The sequence below is a fragment of the Sciurus vulgaris genome, assembly GCF_902686455.1.
Source record: "Sciurus vulgaris genome assembly, chromosome: 17".
In the NCBI taxonomy this organism is placed as follows: Eukaryota; Metazoa; Chordata; class Mammalia; order Rodentia; family Sciuridae; genus Sciurus; species Sciurus vulgaris.
The window spans coordinates 52,826,529-52,851,696 of record NC_136478.1 but is presented as its reverse complement, the minus strand read 5'-3'; the positions used below and the strand labels follow the sequence as shown (position 1 = coordinate 52,851,696).

At 50.8% G+C, this 25,168-nt stretch overlaps 1 protein-coding gene across 3 annotated transcripts in view; it reads right to left on the bottom strand.

Annotated features, from left to right (window-relative positions):
* Nucleotides 1–3,876: 3,876 nt before the first annotated feature.
* The window catches only part of GRIK5 (glutamate ionotropic receptor kainate type subunit 5), a 54,956-nt gene continuing 33,664 nt past the window's right edge, over nucleotides 3,877–25,168 (bottom strand). For 2 of the 3 annotated variants that reach the window (XM_079119390.1, XM_079119392.1), the window contains exons 13-20: nucleotides 23,064–23,180; nucleotides 22,817–22,926; nucleotides 22,306–22,479; nucleotides 11,702–11,867; nucleotides 10,644–10,869; nucleotides 8,617–8,745; nucleotides 8,398–8,519; nucleotides 3,877–4,875 (exon numbers count right to left, since the gene is read on the bottom strand). In XM_079119390.1, coding sequence (XP_078975516.1) covers nucleotides 4,447–4,875; nucleotides 8,398–8,519; nucleotides 8,617–8,745; nucleotides 10,644–10,869; nucleotides 11,702–11,867; nucleotides 22,306–22,479; nucleotides 22,817–22,926; nucleotides 23,064–23,180 — 1,473 coding nt within the window. In that variant the 3' untranslated portion in view covers nucleotides 3,877–4,446. The remainder of the gene's footprint in view (nucleotides 4,876–8,397; nucleotides 8,520–8,616; nucleotides 8,746–10,643; nucleotides 10,870–11,701; nucleotides 11,868–22,305; nucleotides 22,480–22,816; nucleotides 22,927–23,063; nucleotides 23,181–25,168) is intronic. The other variant, XM_079119391.1, reaches the window with a different exon arrangement.

Sequence of the window (25,168 nt, the reverse complement as noted above, 5' to 3'; positions counted from 1 at the left end):
TGCCGCCTCCGCCTCCTCATATGCCCGAGCCCGCGGGGGGAGGCGGCCCCAGCCAATCCCGGGCGCCACTGCGCTGATGGACAGCCCGCGGCCCCGCCCCCGGTACTGCAGCTGTCCTCCCCCACCCCCCACCCCGTCTCCGCAAAGTGGCGGCGCCACCAAGAAAGGGGGAGCGCTGTGTGGGGGCGGGGAAGGGATCCGGGAGACCCCCTCAGTGTAGGGTGGGGCCTCCTAGAAGACGAAGCGCTACAGAAATCCCCTTATTGTAGGGATGTGCCACCAGGGAGAGGGAGCCGCTGAAAGGGTGGGTGCAGGGTAGGGGGGAAAGCCCAAGTGAACCACCGCAATAAGGCAGGGGCCCAGAGCACCCACTCTGCAGTGTGGCAGGGGTGGGGCTGGAGTCTGAGTGGGGTGCTATTCATGGGGAGGGTGTTGCAGGAGGGGAAACTGGAGGACACAAGAAAGCAAGGAAGACCCCAGTAGAAGAGGGGTGCTATAGATGGGGAGGAAGAGCCCTGAGACCACCCCCCCTTCCCCAGTGTGTGTTTCCCCACGGCTGAGACATAGGAGATAAAACCACAGAGTACACAAGAGACACAACACAGCCAGGACACGCCAGGAGGCCCAGGAAATACCCAGCACCAGTAATGTACCACAGTCACATTCCATCACACACCAGCCTGTACCCTCACCCACACTACCCCTCCAACAAACAGGCTCACACAGGAAGGAAACACACAGTTCGCAAAACCAACAAAGCACCCAAGAATCATCATCTCAGCTGAAAAGCACCGTGTAGGTCCACACATCCTCAGAACGCTACATCACAGACCCGTCCTCTTCACCTGACCTTGCACCATCTCAGAGACCCACACTGTGCAACCCATGAACAAGATATACCTTTACATCACACGTGCTCAGGCCTCCAGACACATTACAGGACACAGGAGTTTTGTGGACAATGGAACCATCACACAGCATCACACACTTTATCATACACACTGCTCCCTCATATGTCTGGGCATGAGCAAAGGTCCACAGTACAAAATTGCCAAATTGTTGCTGTGAATGACAGACAAAAAGATGCATACACTCACATGCAGCACAACAGTCACACAACACCATCCCACACACTTCTCACATATCACGTATTCCAGTACCATCATGTATACCTTTGTGACACCTCCAAACACAGCCTAACACTCCCACCCACATGCCACACCCCCATCACAGAAAGTGTGTGCACACACACAGACACACAGCCGACACCCACACCCCAGGCCTGCCACACACACGCAACACCCATCAGCCACCCCATGGGGCTTGAGGAGTCATAACCTCCCACTCCCACTCCCAACACCACTTTGCTCCAAGAGGAACACCCTAGACTCTCCCTGGGGATAGAAGCGGGGGGTGTGGAGAGAGAGAGAACACCTGACCTTGTAGCTTTCTAAGAATGGATATCCCTCCCATTTCTGAAGTGGAGATATTAGGGACACAGGCAAGGGATAAGGAGTGAGCTTGGAGTGTGGGGATGGGTAAAGGTTAAGGACCTGGTCAGGGAAATGTGTAAAAGGTTGAAGGTCAGAGTGAGAGACAGAGAGACAGGGAGAGACAAGAGTCAGAGCCTCAGAAAGATGACCTTGGACAGGTTGAGACAGGGCCAGAGAAGGAGGTAAGGAGGCTTCCCCCAGCAGTCAGAGACTCATCCCAATCCTTTTCTCTGACCTGTCCCCAGTCCCTCCTGCTGTCCCTTGTTGCCATGGTAACAGGGAGACTGACTCTGCAGCTAAAGGAGGCTGGGCCAGCAGACCAGGCTGTTGCCGTGGAGACTAGGAGCGGGGAGGAGCCACATCTTTCAACCCAGGTGCATTGCTACCAGACATCCCCTCCCCAACTCTACTCCTTCCCCAGAGAAGGAGAACTTGTTTGTCCACATTCATCCCTTCCCTCTCTTGTCATCTTGGCCTGGAGGTCCAGGCCTAGACCATGTGAGGATAGGACTGGGGAGACAGGGAAGGCTGGGAAGATGATGGAGAACTAGATCCCAGGAGATCTACACTCTCCTGCTCTCCAGCTGGGCTGGGGGTGGTGAGGCACCCCCCAGCCTACCCCAGACACAGGCTCAGGTCCCCCCTCACACACTTCATTCTCAGACACGAGCCTGGCCAGACTGATGACTGTGCATCGTGCTCCCAGCGCCAGGCTCTGCGGAAGTAGGGGGAGGGAAGACTTAGGAAGGTCACCCGGATGGAAGGGGACAGGGAAGCTCAGCATGAGAGATGGAAGGAGAGACATAAGAGGAGAAACACACTATCCAGAGCCAGAGCGAGACTGATACAGACAGACAGACTGAAACATAGAGATCTGCAAAGGCAGAGATGAGAAAACAGCAACAGAAATACTCAGTGAAGGTGACAGAGAGACAAGGCGACTGAGCCAGGCAGAGATAGATTTGGCTAAATGAAGACACAGAGATAAAGATGGGGAGAGTCTCAGAGCAGAAACTTGGTGGGAGAGGAGGGCTCAGAAATGGGGAGACTCCCCAGAGGAGACCAGCCATATAGGATAGTGAGGGAAGAGACCGGAAATGTCTGCAATCATATTCTAGTCCCCTCGACAGAATCCAACCCAAGGGCAGAGACATTGATTAGAGTCTGTAGAAGATGTGGAGGGAACAGGGAAATGTTGGTGCTGGCCCTGAAGGGCACACATACAGCAAGTGTCTGAGACTCAGAAGGGGCCCGGCGGAGACTTGGGGGCACTGTGCGCTCGGCGTGAGGGGACTGTGTGCCGGTAGGGGGACTACTATGGAAGACAGGCGGACCCTGGATGCGAGCGTGGGCGCTGCTGTACGCCAGGCTGGCGGCCGGGTGCTGAACGGACAGCTCCCGAGCTCGCTCGGCAGCCGAACGGGCGCGTCCAGGCTCTGCCGTCTCGCGCTCTTGGACCCTCTGTCTGGTTTTCCTCACCGCTCTGGTCCCCTCCGGTCTCCAGTTAGTTTTATATGATTTCCTGTCTTTCACCCAACTCCCCATCTCATCTCTGAATTCCCTCCTCTGCCCCACCTCTCTCTCCTCCATCACAGCCTCTGTCCCTCTGTCCTTTCCCTTCCTCGCCCCTCTCTCCTACTCACCCCCCTTATGGTCTCTGTTCCACCCCTGCCTCGTCTCTTTCTCTCCCGCCCCTTCAACTCTCCCCTTTCTGCTCGGCCTCGTTTTGGCTCTTGCTGTTTGACCTTCACTCGTCCTTTTTCAGCTGCAGTTTCCACAGAAACCTCCAGCGGGGCGGAGGAGGGCGGGGACAGGAGGCAGACCCACCCTTCTCCCTGCTCAACCAGCCCTTCAGCAACCGCCCCGCCTCCGGGATTCCTCGCTCCCCTCTTCTGGGCTGGAGAGGTACAGGTTCAGCAGAAACACGGGGTCGGTCACGGACAGAAAGAGACGGCCTCAGTAAAGTTCACACGCACATGATCACAAAGTCGCCGAATCACTCTGGCCTGGGCACACACTCGCCACCATAGGTGCCACCCCAAGGATTCACACAGAGAACAGCTCATTGGCCCTCCCCTCTCCAAGCCCCATCTGGTTTCTTTCTCTGTCTTCTGCTTCCCGTGTCTCCGCCTCTCCAGATCCCTGCATCTCTCCATCTGTCTCGGGGTCTCTGTCGCAGCCTCCCTCTGTCCTGAGAGAAGGTCAGTGGAGAGGAACCAGCTGCTGGGACCTGGGCTGACCTGCTGGATGCAGGCAGGGCCAAGGGTGGAGAGTGTGTAAGTGACCATCGAGGCTGTGATTCTCAGCAGACTTCCAGGGACTCAAGCCTCCAATGTCTTCCCACTCCCAGGAAATGAGAGCCGGGTATCCCCAGTTTTGGGGTTTTGTTCTTTTTTTTATTCCAACAGGGACTGAGATGTGGCAGGGGGTAGGGATGGGGGCCCAACTGACCCCCTCCCTGGGGGGGTCTCATAGAAATTCCGAGGTTTCTCCCCCAAAAAAAGAGAGAAAGAGAAGAGCGGAGGGGCGCCAGGGGACACCCATCTGTCCAGAGGCCTTCCCCACCTCCAGAAGTGTTGGAGGGCAACTTCAAGTCTTGGGGCGCCTGAGCAGTCCCAGGGCGGGATCCTCCCCGCCGACTGTTTGCTGCCTCCGGGAAGGGCCCCCCGCAGTCCCAGGCCCCTGGAGTCCTCGGTTCCTGCGCTCCTCTTCCCCGCCGCGGGGGGGCGGAGTGCGGGAGTCCGTGGCGCCCCCTCGCGAGTCCACTAGGGGGCGCAGGCCAGCTCCGGAGCCCGGCCTCGGACTTCACAGGGAACCGAAGGCAAAATCGCGGCGTCGGGAGCATGGGGCCCCAAGTCCTGTATCCCTCCCGCTGCGGAAGCGGGAGCGGCGGGGGCCTGGGGCAAGCCCGTCCCTGCGGTCAGTCTGGGCACCCGCCCGGCCCCGCCCGTGGTCACTCGTGCTCGGCCAGATCTCGGGGTCCGGCGGGGCCCTGCCGCGGCCGTGGAGGACTGGTGGCCTCAGTGGGGGCGCCCAGGCTACGCGACGTCGCTCCGGCCCCTGAGGCCCGCAGCGCCTGGATGCGCCTGCACTCCTGGCAGACACGCACGTGCGTGCAGGGGGTGGGGGCCAGGGGTCGGGGCCCGCCTGGGGGCCCCGGGTCGTCCAGGAGGCGCTGCGGGCCTCCGTGCGCGCCGCCCGCATCCCCACCCGCGCCGGCCGAGTAGAGCTTGCCGTTGCTGAGCCGCATCTCACGGACCGCGCGCAGCGACAGCAGGGCCCGGCTCGGGCCGCCTGGGCGTCGGCGCCGGCGGGAACGCGACGTCTTGCGGCAAGAAACGGCGTGGCGCAGCTCCTGCAGCATCTCCTGGCACACCGACACCTGGGGACAGCGCAGGGCGGTCACCCTCCAGAGTGCGCCTCACCATCCTTCCCCTGGTTTCAGCATCCTTTCCCAGCCCACCTCTCCCGTGTATCCCTACTCCTCTTCTCCTTTCCCATCTGTACGTCCTCAGCATTCTCTCCGCGCCCCCAGCCTTTTCTACAGCTCTTTCTTTCGTCTTCACTTCCCATCCTCTTCACCCGGTCCTTCGTTTCCTGTTTAGTCTCTTCCTCTCTCACATCTCCCATCTTCCTTGGGTTTATCCCTGAGCCTACCCTTCACCTCCTATTTAGGCTTCTGTCATTCCTCTCGACTCTAGTATTTCTGATGGCCCCTAGTCCTTCCCTCCTCCTGTTTCCCATCTTTTATTGACAGGGCAAGCCATGTTAACTGAGTGCTGCTGTGTGCCAGGCACTGTCCTGGACAGAGCAGAGAATAAAACAAAGTCCCAGTCCTCATGGAGGTTACAGTCAAGTAGGCAGAGACAGAAAATAACAAATATGTAAATGCCTATGGTATGTTAGATGGTGATGAGTATTTGTAGAAAAGTTAAATAGGGAAGAGAGGTAGGTAGTGTGGCTGGGGAGTGACATAGGTCAGAGTGGCTGGAATGGGGCATGCAAGGGGAAGAGAGGGAGGAGGTGAAGAACAGGCCAGCTCCCTAAGGCCTGTTGGCCATTGGAAGGCTTTTGCCATCTGACCCCCAAGTTTGAGCAGAGGACTGATGGGTTTTTATAGAATCACTTGAGCTTTGTTAAAGAGTAGGCTTCAGGGAGGCCAAGGGCAAGAGCAGGGAACCCATTTAGAAGGCTACTGCAATAACCCAGGCAGGAGGTGGTGTCAGCTAGACCAAAGTGGTGTGAGAGGGCTGGATTCTGGGTATATTGTGACAGCAGCAGAGACAAAGGGATTTGCTGAGATGGTAAAAGAGAGCAAGGAGTGAACAGCTTCATGTACTTTTGGCCTGAACAACTGGAAGGCTGGCATTGCCTGGTGGTTGTGCAGGAGCTCAGTGGTGGGCACATAACCTTATGCATATATTACCAGATGACCATGTGGAGATGTCAGGTATGGAGCTGAATTTACAAACTCTGGGCGCAGGGAAATACACGCTTGGGGGTTAAGGGAGGCAATCTCTAAAATTCTACTTCCCAAGTCATGTCCTCATGTAATCCTCTCTGTAACTGTATTAGGGTTGGTCTGGACAGAATTTGGTCATCTGACATTTTCACTCCTTGCCCTCTCTTGGATCACTTGCCTTGGGGGTTGTCAGCTGCCATGGCATGAGGACCCATGGAGAGGTCATTGTTCAAGAAAGTAAGGCATCCTGCCAATTGCCACTGACTGTATTCATCTTTTTTTTTTTTTTTTTTTTTTATGTCTTAGGATATTTTGACATCTTCAAAATCTTACAGGCTGGGGAGGGACTAACTCTCCCACAACTAGCCAAATCGTAGATAGCAAAGGACTCCTCTGCTTATCAGATGCACAACAAGAAATATTGAGTCTGTTTATACCCCAACTGACCCCTTTTACCTAATTTCATACACCACCAATATTTACCCTGCCTAAATCATTCCAGGCCAGGTACAAGAAAACTAGAGACAGCCCCTATAGTACAGAATCCACTGACATTATTCAAAGTAGCCAGTCCTAAACTATATATTCTGCCTACCCGCCTTGCCTTGTCCAAGGGAACCACAGAAGTGATGGCCTAGTCTTTCCCCTCCCGGTGGCTTCTACTTCCTGACCAAATCTGGTGCTTTCTCTATGGCCCTGTGTGATTCCCACCTCTCTTCTCAGGAAACATAACAATCTTCTCTCTTCTCTCTTTTCTCTTCTCTTCTCCCTTCCCCCTCTCAGTATTGGGGATTGAACCCAGGGGCACTTTGCTACCGAGCTATATCCCCACCCCTTTTGATGAGACTGGTCTCCAACTTGTGATTCTTCTGCTTCGGCCTCCCTAGTCTCTCAGATTACAGGCATGGACCACTGCTCTTGGCTAAGAATCTCCTTTCGGTGGCACTGGCCTGTCTGTGTTTTCTCTCAGTCCTCTCCATAAATGAAAATCATGGATATATTTGAGACAGTGAGCCTCTTGGAAGTGGACCCTGCAGCCCCCATCAAGCCTTCAGACCCCAGCAGCCCTGGCCAACTTCAAGACTGTGACCTCACCAAAGACCCAGGTGGTAGAACCACCCTGCTAAGCTCTTGCCTGGTTCTTGGCCCCAGAAACTGCAAGCTGATAGAAGTTTTCTGTTTTAACCTATAAAGGTATTATGGTGGCAATGGATAACTAGGATAGAAGTCATCAGCACACGGAAAGTTTTAAGAGTTATTCCTGGGACCTCCAAGGACATGGAGAAAATCAGAGAGAAGAAGCAGTCTGAGGACCAAGCCCTGGGATTCCCCCAACAAAGGCTGGGGAGAAAGGAACCCAATAAAGCAGCTTAGGAGAGTGGCCTGAGAGGTAGGAGGAAAACAAGGGACCAGCAGAAAGGAAAGGGTGCTGAGGAAGAGTGGGCTGTGCTGAAGCCTGCTGCTGCCCCAGGCAGATGAGGCCTGAGACAGGCACCGGATTCAGATGAGGAAGTCACTCATGACAAGAGTGGAGGTGCAGGGACAGAATCTGGGCCAAGAGTGAATAGGTAGAGAGAAGTTGGAAAGAGCAGAGAGATGCAACCCTCTCAAGGCTGAACAGGAAAGGACAGAGATCTGGTGGTGGGTGGCAGGAGAAGTGGGGTCAAGGCAGGACTTCGTTAAGATGGGAGGAGTGACGGCACATTTGTATGCTGACTGCTGATCCAATCAAGAGAAGACAGCTGACCGGCAAAGCAGGAGGAAAGGCCTGGGGGTAGAGAGACTCAGTAGTGCTTGCCTTGCACTGGAAGGTGTCCTTGGGAAGGTGAGGGGGTGATCTGGGCATAGGTGGAGGCTGCCTTCAGAGGAGTAGAGAAAGTCGGGGGCTGGATGCAGGGTTGAAGCTCTGGGGAGTGCCTGTAAGATCAGCGGCTGGGAGTGAGGAGTGGAGGAGGATCTGGAGGCTGGCAGATCCACAAGGAGGTACTAACAGTTTGGGATGTGGGAACAAGAATGGGTCTGGAACAGTAGAGGTGTCATGCAGCAGTACCCAGGGCCTCTGGAGTGAAGATCCTGACTGCAGCGTGAGACTGGTCAGCAAGCCTGCGTTCTCACGCCTTGTCTCTCCTCTAAGTTTTTCTTGCTTTATGGCCTCTGTGGCCCCCCATTCTTCTCCCCCTCGCCTTCTTTCCCTGCATCTTTGTCTCTTTCTGGGCTCTCCTCCTTCTGTCCTTGTTACGTCTGGCCACTCTGTCTCTTTGCCTGCTCTCTCACCTCTCCTGGGACCTCCCTAACCCCAGGAGTCTCTCCAGGCCCCTCCTCACCTGCTATATTCCTCCTGCCCCTTCTCTAGCCCCCCACCACCCACCAGGTGGCTTCCAATGCCACAGCCTTCCCAGGCCCCAGCCTCGGGGTCCCATGCTTCATGCCCCACTTCCTTACCTCCTCAGACTCTGCTGACCTCCTCGTGGACCAGATGAATTCCATGACCGCCACGAAGACAGCAATGATGAGGCCACAGATGAGCACAACGAAAATGCCACCAATGTTCTCCATGCCCAGACCTGGGGGTTGGGGAAAGTCACAGGGTGGGGGGCCATGTGGGCATGGGGCTGCGAGGAGGTCCGCAGGACGGACATGCCGCACAGAGGGGTGGCTGACCTTTAGCTCGATGGTCCTCCTCCTTGGGGCACCGGCCTCCCTCCCACCACTTGCGCTTCAGGATCTCTAGTCGGTTGTTCTCCTGGAGCTGCAGGATGGCCAGCGTGATCTCATCCCGAAATGGGGAGCCTGGCGGGGCACATGGGAAGGGACTAGCTGGCAAGGCCCTGGGGCCCTGCCTGCCCCCAACCCCAAATGTCTCCTCACCCTGGCCTCCTTCAGTCCCTGATGCTGCTCAGGGTCTTCCCTGTGGCCTCCACCCACACCTACCCAGATTCTTCCCAACACGGCAGCCAGGAGTGAGTTTTGGGATCAGCTGATCAGGCCTCCCTTGCTGAACCCTCTTCTGTGGCTTGCCCCACTGTTGCTCCAAGGCCCCTCCCTTTGCCTACAGAGCGCGTTCTCAGTCACTTTCAGGTACTCCTGCCCAGGGTTCTCTCAGACCCAGCCACGGTAGCCTCCTGGCAAGTTCCAAAGGTGCCTAGCAAAGTCCCACCTTAGGACCTTTGACTCTGCCTGGTAAGTTCCTTCCCTCACTTCACTCAGGTCTCTGCTCACATGCTGGCTCCTCAGGGTCTACTCTGACCACTTTACTTAAAATGGAACCAAGAACCCCTCCCCGTCAGTCTCTTCCCTAAATTTTCAGCCAGGACACTTGTCACCACCTGATGTCATATGCCACAGTGGTTACATGTTTATGGTCTCTGCTGCCTACTGCCCTAGTGGAAGTTAGGAGGGACTGGGGTGCTTGGCATCTTCTGTTTCCCAGCATCCAGCACAGGGTCTGGCCCCTGTGAGGGCACCAGACCAATCAGCTGAGTGAATGGATCCCCATCCTCCCCTCCCCTCTGCAGCACCCTCTCCTCACCCTTGTGTTCTCTCCTTGAGCCTTCCTTGGACCTCAAATACCCCATATATCCTGTTCTGTACGCGCTCCTTCATTTACTAAGATACTCATAGAACATCTATCACATGCCAGGAAGTAGGGATATGGTGAATAGAAGTGATTAATGTTTATTAGGCACCTACTATGTACCAGATCCTAGGTTTGCAGAAATTTATCCAAGCCTCGCAGTGACCCTGTGAAGCAGACATTACCACCTGAAGCAGGTATTTCTGAATGAGGTGATGCTCTTGCCTTGGGTCATGTACTAAATCAGGGTGGAAAGTGGGATCTAAACCCAGGTTGGTGTGACACTAAAGCCTGTCCCCAAGGCACCAGGCTACACTGCTTCTCTGGCACAGCACCAACTCTTCTGCAAAAATGCTTAGAATTGGGTAATTTCTGTGCAGTTACAGGTAACTAATGTATGCACGTCAGCTTACACGTGATTTTAAAAGCCAAAATGGCAACATTTGGAGACAAATCAGTGGTAGGACTCCAGCACTGAGTCCTGGAAAAGCATATCCTGAACTGAAGAATAAATTGGCACAATAAGTCTCCCTGGAAGGTTCATCCTCCCTCCCTCCCTCCCCCATTCTTTCTTCCTCCCTCCCCTTCCAGCCATCTATCTATCTATCCTTTCTCCCTTCCTTCCTTCCATTTACTTACAAACCTACCTACCTTCCTTCCTTCCTTCCTTCCATCCATCCATCCATCCATCCATCCATCCATCCATCCATCCATATTTCATTTTCTGAGCACCTGCCTGAGCCAAACTGTAGGCTTTGGTGCAGAGAATATGAAGCAAATAAAATCTTCTCCTTCAAGGGCCCTTAGGCCAATGAGGAAAGGCAGCAAGCCTCACAGCCCTCATGTACGGAGTTGTATAGCAAAACCTCACTGGATTCTCTCATCAGCCCTTGGAGGCTAGACCTGATTGTTCCTGGGCCCTTCTTTGCAGGTTGAGGGTGCAGAGGCACAGGAAGGTGATGACACCTGCCCAAAGCCACACAGCCAGAAGAGTACACGCAGAACTCTCAGCCAGCCTCAGGGGGCCCTGGCCCCCGTCCCAGGCCTACTCACATATCTCGGTTTCAGACACAAAGGGCCCTTGCTCCATTCCACACCCTTACTGCAGCCATACCCAGCGGCATGCCGATGCCGTAGCCCTTGGTGTCGAGGAGGCCCCCGATCTGGGTGAGGTTGCAGTTGAGGCGGCGGTGGTACTCATTCATGGTGGACTCGAGCAGGAAGGCATAGCGGGAGTTGAGGACGCGGGCGATGCCTTCTTCTGTGCTCTTGACGAACACGCTGGGCTGCTTGGACTGCATGTAGTTCCACATACGCTGGTACGTCTGGTATCGGGAATTCTGGGCAGAGGAAGCACAAGGGGAAGATGGGTGAGGGTCTCTCTACTCCCCTCCTTTCTCAAGCCCTGTACCCTGCCCTCCAGGATGTCTCCCTCAATCTGAGAGAGTGGGGAGATGAGATGAAGACAGAAAGAGTCAAAGAGAAGATAGAGACCAGACGAATTGTCCAAGGCCAGGTCCAAATCATCCCAGTGCCTCACAGGATGCCTCAGCCCTCATGGCTCAGCAATCTCCCAGAACCACTCTTGTCTCCTGTCCCCTAACCCTCCAGCCAGTGGCCCCACCCAGCTAGAGCCTCCCCCAGACCACTTGTCTACCCCAACCTGACCCAAGGGAAATGTCCAACTCTAAACTGTCACCCCTTGCTCCCCTCTGCCTATGGGCAGGGTCCAATCTAAGTGCTCTCCCTGGCCTCTGAGGTCTTTGAGTCTCTCATGCAAACCTCCTTGCCAGGAGGTTTTTTTTTCTTCTTCTTTTCTTTCACCCCGAATACATAGGGACGAACTCTTCCCACTTTCAGGGCCCTCTTTCCTCTCAGTTGGATGAGTTTCCAGTTCCGACTCTTCTAGCAGCTCTTTGACCCTGCTTGTCCTCTATTGTATGGCACTGATTCAACATTAAATCCCACATCTGCCTCCTCGTCCCCATTCCAGGTCCCTCGCCAGACAGCAGCACTCCCCAGAGAGCGCAAGTGTGTCCTTTGTTCCCGTGACCCCCAACTGTCACTGATCATCAGTCCCTTTGATCCAGGAGGTCCTGCCCAGCTCCACTCAGAGATGCTATGCAGGGCAGAGACCCCAACACCAAGCCCAGAGGTTCCGAGTGGCCCCACCTGGAAGAAGGTCATGGTGGAGCCAGCGTGTATGGTGCCGTACTCAATGTTGGTCTGATCTGCCAGGTCATCAGCTGACTCCACAGGCACCTCCATGCGCTGCACGGTGAGGAAGGCGGCCAGGTTGGCCGTGTAGGAGGAGATGATGATCAAGGTGAAGGCCCACCTGAGGGGTGGGAGGGATGAGCTGCAGGCTGGAGCCATTCCTGCCACTTTGACCTGTGACCATGTGCTCCATTAGTGGTACCTCCCATCCCAACAGTGAACCTGACATTCAACAGGCTGACTGCTGACTAGTGGACAGGTTAGGAGTGTGGATTGTTTTTTTGGGCGGGGATGCTGGGGATTAAACCCAGGGCCTTGTGCATGCGAGGCAAGCACTCTGCCAACTGAGCTATATCCCCAGCCTAGGAGTGTGGATTTTGAAGCCAGACTTGCTGGGTTTCAATATTGATTCCAGAGACTTCTATTTCCAGGTATAAGAGAGTAAGACTGTCTAGAAATACTCTCTCACCATAAACAACTAGAAAACTGTACAGAATATAGGAAATGATGACCGAGAACAAAAGGCATCTCAGGGCTGCGATCCCCGAGAAAAGAGAAATGAAGTGAGGCATCATCATGTAGGCCGCCCAGTGGATTTAATTTATACACTGCAGCACCTAGAAGGGAAACCCAAAGGGTCCAGCAATCCTGCAGAGTTGTGGAGATGGAGATAGGAGATGGGGTCGGGGGAGCAAGGTGGCTGGAATTTGTGAGACAGAATACTTAAGAGCAGGGAACTGCACAGAGAGAAAGATCCAGAGACTTGGGGTCCCCTTGAGTCTGTGGCTGAATATCAGTCTGTAAGTGCATGGGATGAAACTGTGGGGCCAGACAAGAACAAATTTCAAGGGGAAAATGATTTCCAGAGTTCCCACAGGGCTGGAAATTGCTTGAACTCCTTCCAGCCAGAGTGAGATATTCAGTAGAGAACACAAAGTGCACCATTTTGGAAACAGGGTCATATGAGCCCTAAAGACCTATCCTAAAAGAGCTTCCGTATAGACCTGGAAGGATCAAAATAATTCACAAGTAATTTAATTGCAGAAAAAGTCCAAGATTCTTTTGATGTTTTTGTTTGTTTTTGTGGTGCTAGATATACACTCCATCACTGAGCTATACAAGACTGGGTAATGTAAACAATGTAAAATTCACGATGTCTGTTATCTATTTTTTAAAAATGATCAGATATATAAAGGTGCAGGAAAATGTGACTCAAAACCAAAAGAAAAATCACTCAACTGAAATAGATTCAGAATGGTCAGAGATAATGAAAAAGGCAGATAAGGACATTAAAATAGCTATTATAAATATACCCAGAATGCTCAAGAATATAAAAAACATGAACACAATGAGAAGAGAAATGGAAGATATGAAAAAGAGGCAAAGGGAACTTCTAGGGATGAAATACATGATATCTGAAAGGAAAATTTTGCTGGAAGGGGTTACACAGATTAGACACTGTAACAGAAAAGATCAGGGAAATGGAAGACAGCAGTAGAATCCACCCAAAACAAAGTAGAGAGGAGAATGACTACAAATGAGCAGAGAGCCTCAGTGGCCTCAAGTGTCCACATAGATATGACTGGCAGCCCAGAGAGGAGAGAAAAGGGTGACAGAAAAAAACTTTGAAGAAGTAATGGTTAAAAATTTTTCAAGTTTGACAAAAACTATAATCTTGCAGAGCCAAGAAGTTCAATAAACCCCTAGTCGTATAAACATCATTTATATATAAAACACACCAGGGCACATTGTAAATTAATGGCAGAAAACCAGCAATAAAGAAAAAAGCTTAAAAGCTGCCAGAATGGGGCGGGGAGGGGGGGAGAGAGAGAGAGAGAGAAATGTAGAGCACATTACACATAAAGAAGTAAAGAAGAAGTAAAGATAATAGCCTCAAGAGACTTCTTGTCAGAGAATATTCAAGCCAAAAGACAAGGCAACAGCATGCTGAAAGAAAAATCAAAACAAAACTGTCAACCTAGAATACCAAATCCAATAAAAACATCCTTCAAAGATCACATGTGAAAACATCCTTCATATAAGCGCAGCTGGGAGAGTTAATTACCAGCAGACCTGCACTTTCAGAAATGTTAAAAGTTCTTCAAGTAAAAGTAAAGTAACACTGGATGGGCATGTGGATGCACAAGAAGGAATGAAAAATACAAGAAATGGTAGATAGGAGAGTAAATATAAAAGGCATATTCCCCATTGGATTTTTTTTTCCTTTTTTTGTGGTGCTGGGATGAAATCCAAGGTCTCATGCATTCTAGGCAGATGCTCTTCCAGTGAGCTATACCTACAAGCCCTAAAAACTTTTAAAAAGACGCTTACTATTTAAAACACACACATACATGCCCCTAGTATAGTGGGGTTCATAAGACATGCAGAAGTAACATAAATGATACTAGCCAGAAGATGGGGCATGAGATGAATATATACTGTTGCAAGGGTCTTACATCTTACGTGAAATGGTATGTTACTTGCTTTTTTTTTGGTACTGAGGATTGAACTGAGGAGCTTAACCACTGAGCCACATGCCCAGCCTTTTTATTTTTTTATTTTGAGACAGGGATTTGCTAAGTTGCTCAGGGCTTCACTCAGTTGCTGAGGCTGGCTTTGAACTTGTGATCCTCCTCCCTCAGCCTCCCAAGTTGCTGGAATTATAAGCATGCAACACTGTACCCAGTTTGAAAACATTTTTTAATAAATTAAAGATGCATATTGTAAACCCAGGGCAATCACTAAAAAAAAAAATAGAAGAAGTATATTTATTTGACAAGTCAATGGTGAAAATAAACAGAATTCTAAAGATCTCAATAAATTTTAAAAAGGGCAGGAAATGAGGGAAAAGGGAACACAGAACAAATGGGACAAATAGTAAGCTGGCAGATGATTGACTTATTTATTTCGCAATACTGGGGGTTGAAACCAAGGGTGCTCTACTACTGAGCTACATCCCCAGCCCTTTTTATTTTTACTTTTTATTTTCAGACAAGGGCCTCACTAAGTTCAAGGTTGGCCTCCTGCCTCAGCCTCCACAGTAGCTGGAATTACAGGTATGCACCACTGCCCACAGGTTAATCCTGGCCCACTGCTGTTTCTGTACAGCCCACAAACTAAGAATGATTTTCACATTTTTAAATAACTAAGAAAAAAAAAAAGGGACAAGTAATACTTTCTGACACCTAATTTATATAATATTCAAATTTTAGTGTCTGAAGCTATACAGTTATTTATTTTTATTTATTTGCTTATTGTGGTACTGGATATTGAACCCAGGGACACTCCACCACTGAGTTACACCTCCGGTCCTTTTAAATTAATTATTAATTAATAAGGGCTGGGGTGTGGCTCAGTTTAAATTTAATTAATAATTTTAATTTTTAATTAGTTTTTTTAGCCAGGGTCTTGCTAAATTCCAAGGTTGACCTTGAATGTAGTCCTCCTGCCTCTACCTCCCAAGTCACTGGAATTAACAGGTGTGCACCACATGCCCAGCAATATCTATAAAGTTTTACTGGAACACAGTCATATTCATTCACTCGTTTATATTTTACCTATGGCTGCTTTCATACTCCAATGGCAGAATTGAGTGGTTATGACAAAGATCATATGACTGCCAAAATGAAAAAATACTATCTGACACAATACGGAAAAAGTTTGCCAACCCCCCTTTCAAGGCCTAAGAACAGTCAATCTTCTGTATCTGTGGGTTCTGCATCTGCAGATTCAACCAACCACAGATGGAAAATATTTTTGGGAAAAAAACTGTACTGAGTATGTGCATATTTTTTCTTGTCATTATTCCCTATACGATATAATAATGATTTAAAGTTGGGCTGGGATTGTAGCTCAGTGGCAGAGCACTTGCCTAGCACATGGGAGGCATTGGGTTGGATACTTAGTACCACATAGAAATAAATAAATAAAGGCATGCTGTCCATCTACAACTACAAAAAAATTTTTTTAAGTATATGAGAGGATGTATAAAAGTTATATACAAATGTTACACCATTTTTATATAGTAGACTTGAGCATCATGGATTTTTGGTATTTGCGGAGGGTCCCAGGACCAATCCCCACAAACACTGAAGGACAATGTATGTGCTATTTACAGAAACACAATGTATGTGCTGTTTACAGAAACACATTTAAATATAATGATACAAGCAGGTTGAGAACAAAAGGATGGGGAAAAGACATATCATGTAAACACTAAGCATCAGAAGACTGGAATGCCCTTATTAACATTGAACAAATTTGACTTCATGGTACTGGAGACTGAACCCAGGGGTGCTCTGTCACTGAGTTACGGTCCCATTCATTTTTAAATTTTAATTCAATTTTTTATTTGGGTTATTTACTTATTTTAATTTTGAGGGTTTTGTTTTGTTTTGTTTTTAGTTGTCTTAAGTTGCCCAGGCTGGCCTTGAACTTGCAATCCTCCTGCCTCAAACTCTGAGTTGCTAGGATTATAGGCATGTGCCACCATGCCCAGCATGTAAAGTTACCTTCAGAAAGAGGAATAACACCAGGAATAAGAAGAGACATGATATAATGACAAAGGATCAAGAGGACCTAGCAATCCTAAACATTTATGTACCTAATTTCAGAGCTTCAAAATTCATGAAGAAAAATGGATAGAACTGAAAAGAGAAATAGATAATTTCTCCAATTACAGGTGGAGATTCCAACACTCTCCTCTCAGTCACTGATAGGACAAGTAGAAAAGCGGACAGGAAAGCAGTAAGGACCCAGAAGCCTTGAATGATGCCATGGACCACTGGCCCTCACTGACATTTACCCACCAACAGGAGAATACACATAGAACCTCCACCAGGACAGACCATTTGCTGAGACATAAAACAAGTCTCAGTAATTTTAAAAGGACTCAAGTCCAATAGAGCGTGTTCTCTGATCACAATGGAACTAAATTAGAAATCAATAATAGAAAGCTCTTCGGAAAATCCCCAAATCCTGGCTCCAGTGGTATGACCTTGAAATTGTGTGTCAGTTTCCTCACCTGTGAAATAAGTACAGCTGCGAGCCGTTCCTCACAGCGTTTTGGGGAGAGCGAGTGAATCTGGCACACTGAATCTGCGAGCATTTGCTCTTATTGTCTTGGTGACACAAGACTGACTTGGGAGAAGAGGCACCCATGGGCCTGGCTGCAGGACCCCAAGGCAGCCATTTTTATTATCTTGGCCCCCTTTGTCTGCTCTCTGAGCAAGCAACAGGGGCCACCCAGATCCAAGGGGCCTGAAGACAGACATCAGATGGAGAGGCTGAGAGGGCCTCCCAGGACCCACTCCCATCCCTGGCAGATAAGAATGAAAACAGCAGCTGCCCTTTACCTGTCCCATGTGCAAAGCACTATGTGAGACCCTGGGGTGGGGAGTACAGTGGGGGGTTGACAGAGGGATGAACGATATAATACAGCCTCCTGAAAAATAAAACCCGACCCCAACACACAAGACCCAGGAACCGACACAACCTCTCATAAACCAAGTATCTCCAAACCCACTAGGGTCAATGTTGACATTCACTCATTTAAAACAAAATTAACTATTGACTAGAGGTACATGCCTGTAATCCCAGCAACTCAGGAGGCTGAGGCTGGAGGATTGCAAGTTAGAGGCCAGCTTCAGCAACTTAGTGAGGCCCTAAGAAACTTAGTGAGACCTGTCTCAAAATAAAAAAATTTAAAAAGCCGGGGATGTAGCTCAATGGTAGTGTTCCTGGGTTCAATCACAGTAAAAAAACAAACCAAAACAATAACAACAAAAACAGTGCCTGTACACACCAGGCACCACGCCAGCCTTTGAGAACACTGGCTGGCTGGCTGGCTGGTGGTAGTGATGGGGTGGAGGGTGAGAGCAAAGGGGACACAGATAGTGAGTTGGACTTGGGAGCAAAAACACAAGCTCTGTTTTGAACAACGAGTTTGGGGATGCCTGTCAGTACCAAGAGGTGCAGCCCAAGCGGGGTAGATACATGAGAGGCCTGAGAGGAGGACTTCAGAAGTACACATCTGGATAGCAAGAGAAACCAGGGCATAGGTGAGACGGCCCCTGACCAAGGTCAAGAATGGTGGTCTCTGGCTGAGATGCATGGGAAGTGTATGGAGAGGGTGTTTGGCAAAGTGTGGGGGTACTCTGCTGGTCGGGGTGGTTCCAGGGAGTGGCAAGTGTCTGACCATGCTCAGCTCAGTCTGAACAAGAGAGAAAATCCAGACATGAGTATCTAAGCCTGCCTCCTTGATATAAAAGAACCGCATATTTTTGGCAGTTAGAATATAAATCGGAATCTCCAGGAATGCATCTTTTGTTCAGATTGAGAAACAACTGGATGTTGCTTTGTTTGGCACTCTGCCGAGAACTCTTCGCCATTTTGGGAACTCGTGTCTCAGACAAACTGTTCCATTTGTGTCTGAGTTCTGGAGTCGGGTGGCTTGGATCAGCTGCAGTAGCAAACTCTCTTATTCATGGCAATTCATAGTTGCCACATTAATGCACCAACTATTTCCACATCAAATATCAAGGGTTGACAAAATTCTAATAGACAACCTTACTCTTCATCACTCCAAACTATTCCTTACAAGTAAGATGCCACCTGATCAGGCATTCTGTTCTCCGGTGTGGTGACATCCAAACATTTACATTGCCATCATATTATTTTATTAGAAATCACTTTCTTTTTTCCTTCATATTGTAATTAGGGTGTTATATTTATTTATTTATTTTAAATTATGCCTGTTGGTAGATATATTACCCTCAAATTTCAGGGTAGAAAAGGAAGTTTGAAGGAAGAGTTGTTATAAAAAGAAGGCATTGAGTCTTCAAGGACTGAACCATCGCTGGTGTGGGGTGAGAAGCCCATCTGAGGAACGGACAAGGGCAAAGGGAATCCACGGCAAAATGAAGTTGGGGACCAAAGTGGCCAGGGGAAACCAGAAGACGTGGCAGTCCAGAAGCAAGGACAGAGCCTCTAGAGGTGGGTGACTAACAGGGCATACAGTGTCCGCAGGGAAGAAAGGGATTGGATGTATGGATAAGGGGGCCACATGTGACCCTGTGGAACTGTGGATGTGGGGAGCAGGAGAGGCCAAGTGCAGCTAGCTCTGAGGTTGGGGGTTTTCTTGCCAGGACAGCTTGAGGACAGGGGCAGCAGGGGAAGAGTAGAGGACAACGGCTGAAGAGAGCACTCGGAAGCCTTCCTGCAGATAGACAGACTTGAAGGCAGGCAGGGCTCAGAGAATGGGGAGAGGGACCCAGGGGGAGTCTGGGAGGGACAGGGGCCGTGGTCAGAGAGAAGTCTTGGAATGTTGATTTCCAAGGCAGAGCTGTCCTGAATGATGATGAGCCCTCGGATGTGGCTGCAGGAGGCTGCAGGTCAAGTGGACACTAGAGACCAGGGGAAAGAAAACAGGTTCTGGCCAGGCTGCTGCAGGGCAGGCATCAGCTAAACCCCCCAGGAGGATGGCAGCAAACCCCTACGGGAACACAAGACCCACACGGGCAGGGACCTGGCTTGCTGAATCGTCATGCTGGGGCAGTATCTGCAGTTTTCTTTTTTATTTCTTTTCTTTTCTTTTTTTGCGGTGCTGGGGATTGAACCTAGGGCCTTGCAAGGCAAGCATTCTACCAACTGAGCTATATCCCCAGCCCCCATACCTGCAGATTAACAAACATTTGTGAAATGAGCAAATGTGTAAATGGACTCGGGATACAGAAGTGATGAGCCGAGAGCCAAAGCCTCCAATGAGAGAGGGAGCAAGACACAGGGCTTCTGGGCGACAGCAATGGGGGGGCAAAGAGTGCCTGGCTGGAGAACATGAACCTCAGCAAGAGGGTCCCTGATCAAGAAGCAGGCAGCATGGTTTGCAGAGAGGCCACTGGTCCCCCTGCCTGATGTGCAGACTTAGATTTGTCACAGTGGCTCTTCTTGGTGCCCTCGCAGCTACGTCTCACATACCCTGCTTTCTCCTGCCCGTCTTGAATGCTCCTCCTTCTCTTTGGCATGGACGACTCCATTGCAGCCCTTAAGGCCAGCCCCGGTGCACCTCCTAAGGGGGCCATTCTCAACTGTTCTGTCACTTCCCTCTGCAAGTTCCTTAACAGCACTTTTATATGAATCTAACACATCATTATATTAAAAATACGAACACATTTCACTTGAGCTGTAAGGTAGCAGAATAAGCCCTCTCCCACTGCCACCACCAAAGATGTCTATATCCCATTCCCTAGAAAACATGACTATGTCAACTTACATGGTAAAGAGACACTGCAGATGTGATTAACTTAAGGATCTTAAGGTTGGGAGATACTCTTGAATTGTCCAGGCAGCCCCAGTGAATCATGAAGGTGCTCATAAGTAGAAGAAGAAAGTCAGAGAGAGAGAGAGAGAGAAAGAGACTGATTTGAAGATGTTACTCTGCTGGCTTTGAAGATGGAGGAAGGAGGCCATGACCAAGGAATGTTGGTGTCTTCTAAAAGCCGGTAAAGGCAAAGAAAGGGATCCCCCTGGAGCCTCCAGAAGGATCCAGCCTGCCCTGCCAACAACCTGATGTTAGCCCTGTGAGATCTATTTTGGACTTCTGACCTCCAGAACTGTAGGAGAATACATTGGTGGTTTTACTTTTTTTTTTGGGGGGGGGTGCTGGGGATCGAACCCAGGGCCTTGTGCTTACAAGGCAAGCACTCTACCAACTGAGCTATCTCCCCAGTCCCATTGGTGTTGTTTTAAGCCAGTAAATTTGTGGTAAATTTTGCAGTAGCCATAGGAAACAAATACAGGGGCATCATTTGAAATGATGCAAATTCAAAAACTTTTAAAAATCATTAAGACTTGAAAATTTCACTGGGGTAATCTGAGGTAATAATCAACATGAACCAATGAGACACTATTCATTCACAAGCCAGTAACCAGGACTCTGACTTGGTCACTGTAGATGCTGAAGTCTGAACTCTCATTTACTGTGGTTTATCTTTGATTTTCAAGTTTTCCCAGCTCTTTATTGTGTCCTTCAGTTAATACTTTTATGGCCCCAGTTAGCTCCTCCACAGTGAGTACCATACAAACCTGTGGAACAACAACACCCAAACAAAACAAAAACAAAGAGACTTGAAAGTTTCAAAGCCAGTGGACTGCAGTTGATTCCACTTAGCTGGGAGAGAGAAAAACCTACTGTCCCTTAAGGTTAGTCTTGATTGAACAAGTCATATATTTAACGGTATTTTTGGGACAGATCCATTAAATAAAGCATGAAGCCCAGCGTTTACTGTTTGCTGGTTTATTGTCAACACCTCTGCCTCTGGAGGGCAAGGATGGGGCTGGCACAGGAGGGGCTTGACAGGCCCCTGTGGAATGGCCACGGATGCATGAATTCTGATGGGGAGGAGGGGAGGAGGACATGTCCTAGAAGGCCGCGTGCCTGGGGTATCCCTGGAGAGGCTATAGAGGGCCTCAGGAGCTGGGCTGGCTGAGCAGTTCTGAGGGCTGGCACGGGGAGAGGGCCGGAACCTGGCTCTGCATCTAGCCAAATACATGCTTTTCAGCAACTCACTCCTCTCTAATCCAGAAAACAGGGAGACTATTCCTGTCCTAAGCTTTCTCTTCAGTCTTCTGTGGTCCTGTTGAGGAGGAGGCAGAAGAGTCGCAGGAACTACAGCTAAACCCAGCTGCTAGATGACAGACCACGGAGGCAGATGTGAAGCCAGGCCAGAGAACAATGAGTGGGGCGTGTGAGCCTGAGGCCATGCTGGCTGGGACACCAGCTGGATGCTGGTCAGTGCTGCCAATCTTCTAGATTCCTGGGTTCATTTTTTTTTTTTTTTTTCCTTAGTACTGGTGATTGAACCAGGGGTACCTTACCACTGAGCCACATCCCCAGCCCTTTTTATTTTCTATTTTGAGACAGGGTCTTGCTAAGTTGCTGAGGGTCTCTCTAAGTTGCTAAGGCTGAACTGTCTCAGACTCCTGAGTCACTGGTATTACAGGTGTGTGCCACTGTGCCTGGATGAATTTGCCCAGAGTTTAAGTGTTGGCATCTAATTCCACATTTTTTAAAACTGTGAACTACAGACCATGAGTTCTCAGGGCTAGCTCCCTGACACAGAGCTTGTCTAAGGGGAAAAGTAAGTTCTGTCCAGGATATTGGGTCACTATGGGACTTCAAGGACTCTAGTCTCTGTGACAACCAGGGCAATGACTGTGACAGCAGATGATGCTCCTCTTGTTGTGACTATAACCCCTCCTGTGAGCACAGGCTGTCCAGCTCACAGGGCACTTTTCCCTGACTGCCTCATTGAATCCTCAAGGCTTAGACATGGGCCTTCTTAGCCTCAGTTTTCAGATGAGGATACTGAGACATGAGAGAGGATGGGGCCTACCCAGGGTCACACAGCCACTCTGGGGCTTAGTGTCTGACCCCATTCCCTGCCACACAACTGGAGATGGAGAATGTGGAATCACCCAGAGGACTGCAGAAGCCTCCCACACCCTCCAGAACTCAGAGGGCCCCTTCCCAGGCCCTGCTGGGCAGATAGAAAGCATCTCACCAGACTCCGCTGACGCAGCGTGTGGACAGCGCCCGTGGCATGATCTCCGAGCCCTGCTGCATGAACCCCCCCACAGGGAACCAGAGGCTGTTGCCCAGCGTGTATTGGTTCTCCAGGATGTGGGGGCGCGCCCGCAGGCATGGGTGAGGATTGTACCATTCATAGGGGCTCAGCCTGCAGAGAGACATAGGCAGGGGCATAGGCCCAGGTGCAGGGGAGAAGGGGAGAAGTTGGGGGAGATGGAGCCACTGTGGTCAGAGGAGGAGAGGTGGGAAAGAGAAAGATGGACGGAGACACACACACAGAGGAAAGGTAGAGAAACAGAGAGGCAGAGAGGCAGAGACGTCTCTACAGGGAAGTAGAAGAGACAATGGAGGCAAAAGAGGAGAGAGATGGAGAGAAGAGAACGGAGATGACCCAGATAGAGACCCACAGAGCAAAGGGCAGAGCCACAAGGGGAAAGGGCTCATGCCTCCTGCCCTCCTTCCGAGGCAGCAAAGAGTGCACTCACCTGGCAGCCAGGAACAGGACACAGCTGACAGCCAGGTAGGCAAGAAGCATGAAGAGCCACACAGCAGGGGAGAAGGGGTCCAGGAAGGAGAAGTAGCCAGGCTTGCGGCCCTGTGGGGAGTGAGATTGGAGCAGTTCCTGAACTGGGCTGCCAGGCACCAGGAGTCTGATGGGCTCATCTGCACTGGCAGCCCCTGTCCCTGTCCCCCAGGCCAGGCTGAAGCCCACAGTCCCCAGGGGATACTCACCATGTGCACTCGGTAGAGGATGCTGATCCCCAGAGTCATGAAGGGTTTGGAGAAGTCGATGACCTTCTCTCGCTCGGCAGTGATGGTAAATGCAGCCACGGCCAGGTCTGCCTTCTGCTGGAGGGAAAGCAGGGCAGGGCAGAGGGAGAGGAAAGGAAGACAGAGACGGGCAGTTAGAGAGAAACAGGCAATAGTGAGTAAAAGCAGCAGCTGGGGACTGCAAAGTGGGGATGTGATCACTATTCTCTTGCCCCTGGTAGACATTAGTGGTCCAGATGTGGGCCTGGAGCCTTCCCAGACATACAGCACCTGTGTCTGGCTCAGCGGCAATGACCTCAGAGGAGGCCGCATGGGGTCCCAAGTGGAGGGTGCTGCGGTCCAGGTGTGAACCAGGTCTGACAGTGAAGGGTGGGACAGAGAGCAGGGTGTGGGTTGGGCCTGCAGGTGTACCTGGAGCCCCTTTTATATTTTGTTGGCTGATCCAAGAGGCTATTCACTCTGGCTTAAAGGGACAGTAACTGGTCTTTAGCAGAGGATTGGACACAAGAGTGGAAAAATCCCTGTACCTCATATATGCTCCTGCATGCACTGCACTGGGGAGCACTATACACACACGTCTACACTACCTCACCCACACACGCCAATACGCAGGCGGAAGCAGCAACACACAGGGCATTCCCTAAGGGCCCAGCACATGCCCTCACATACTGGCATCTGCATTCACATGTACATGACAGAGCAGGTGGGGTGAGCATGGGGAGGTGGGAGCCCTGGCTATATCCAACTTGCTGCAAGATCTCAGGCAGCTTTCACATCTCTGGGCCTCAGTTTGCTCATCTGTAAACAGGGTGTCAGGCACCATGTGCTCCACATTTCTGAGTCCCAGGTTGGAGACAGGATCCCAGGGTGCCCCTTTTAGACACCCTGACTCCATTCCCTGGGCCTCAACTGGGTCCCAGCATCAGGAGCCAGGGATGGAGGGGGTCTCAAACCCAAATTCAAGAACAGTTTACCCTAAGGCTTTAATGAAAGAGCCAAGGTCCTGAAGGGGCCGAGGCTGGGAGCACATGAGGGACATAGGCCTAGACATAACCTGGGACAGGGAGAGAGGACACAGGGTAAGACCAGGGTAAGAAGAAGGGCACAGCCAGTGGAGAGAGCCCAGGCCTAACCCCATATGCAGTCAGAAAGAGGCCACAGTTGGAAACAGAGCCACGGCCAGGAGATGACCCAGGAGCCAAAGCACAGCCCTCATTGGCAGTGAGACAGCCCAGGCCAGGACTTAGCGCAGAGGCAGGAACAGGTGGCAGGGACCAACACAAGCCCAGGTCACTGAGAGAACTACAGGTAGAGTGGCACAAGCTAGAAACCAAACTCAAAAGCAAGGAGAGCACAGATGGGCCACATGAAATCCAGGGCCAGGGCCAGAGGAGAGCCCAAAGACAATGCCTGGAGATCAGGGAGAGCAGACCCAGACCCAGACGACAAGCCAGAGCTGAGACGGCACAGGTTTAAGGAGGGGCTCAGGGCAACAGAGATGGTGCCATGGCACCTGCTTGATATAGCTGAAGCACTGAGAGTCAGCTCAGCGCCCAGGCATAATGCAGAGGCCCAAACCCCAGTGGATTCTGGGAACATCAGTGGGGGTTCCTGGGTGTTGAGAATGAAGAGCCCTTATCTCCTCTCTTGTATGTTGGTCACATTTATCACGAAGATGTGAACTGCAGAACAGTCAAGCTAGCACAGGAATCCTATTCATTTTGTGCACTCATTGGGCACCCATGGTGGCCCAGTCCCCAGTTCAGACAGGAGGAAGCAGTGGCCTTTCAGATGAGTTCAGGGGGGCCCTGGCTGTCCCCAGGCCATGTGCTTAGGACCCCAGGTTCTCAGGAAGACTCTCCTATTCCTTTCTGCCCATCCCTTGGCCCACCAACCTCCTCACCAGCTGGCCTGCTTCTTCTTTCCAGTAACAAGGGCAGTGGCGTGCTTGAAACACTCCTAGATCTATCCACCTTCCTCTACCACCTCACAGACGCCCCCTGCCACCACTGACAGGCTGCTGACCTATTTCTCATATATAAGTCAAAGGGATGTCTCCTGTTTAA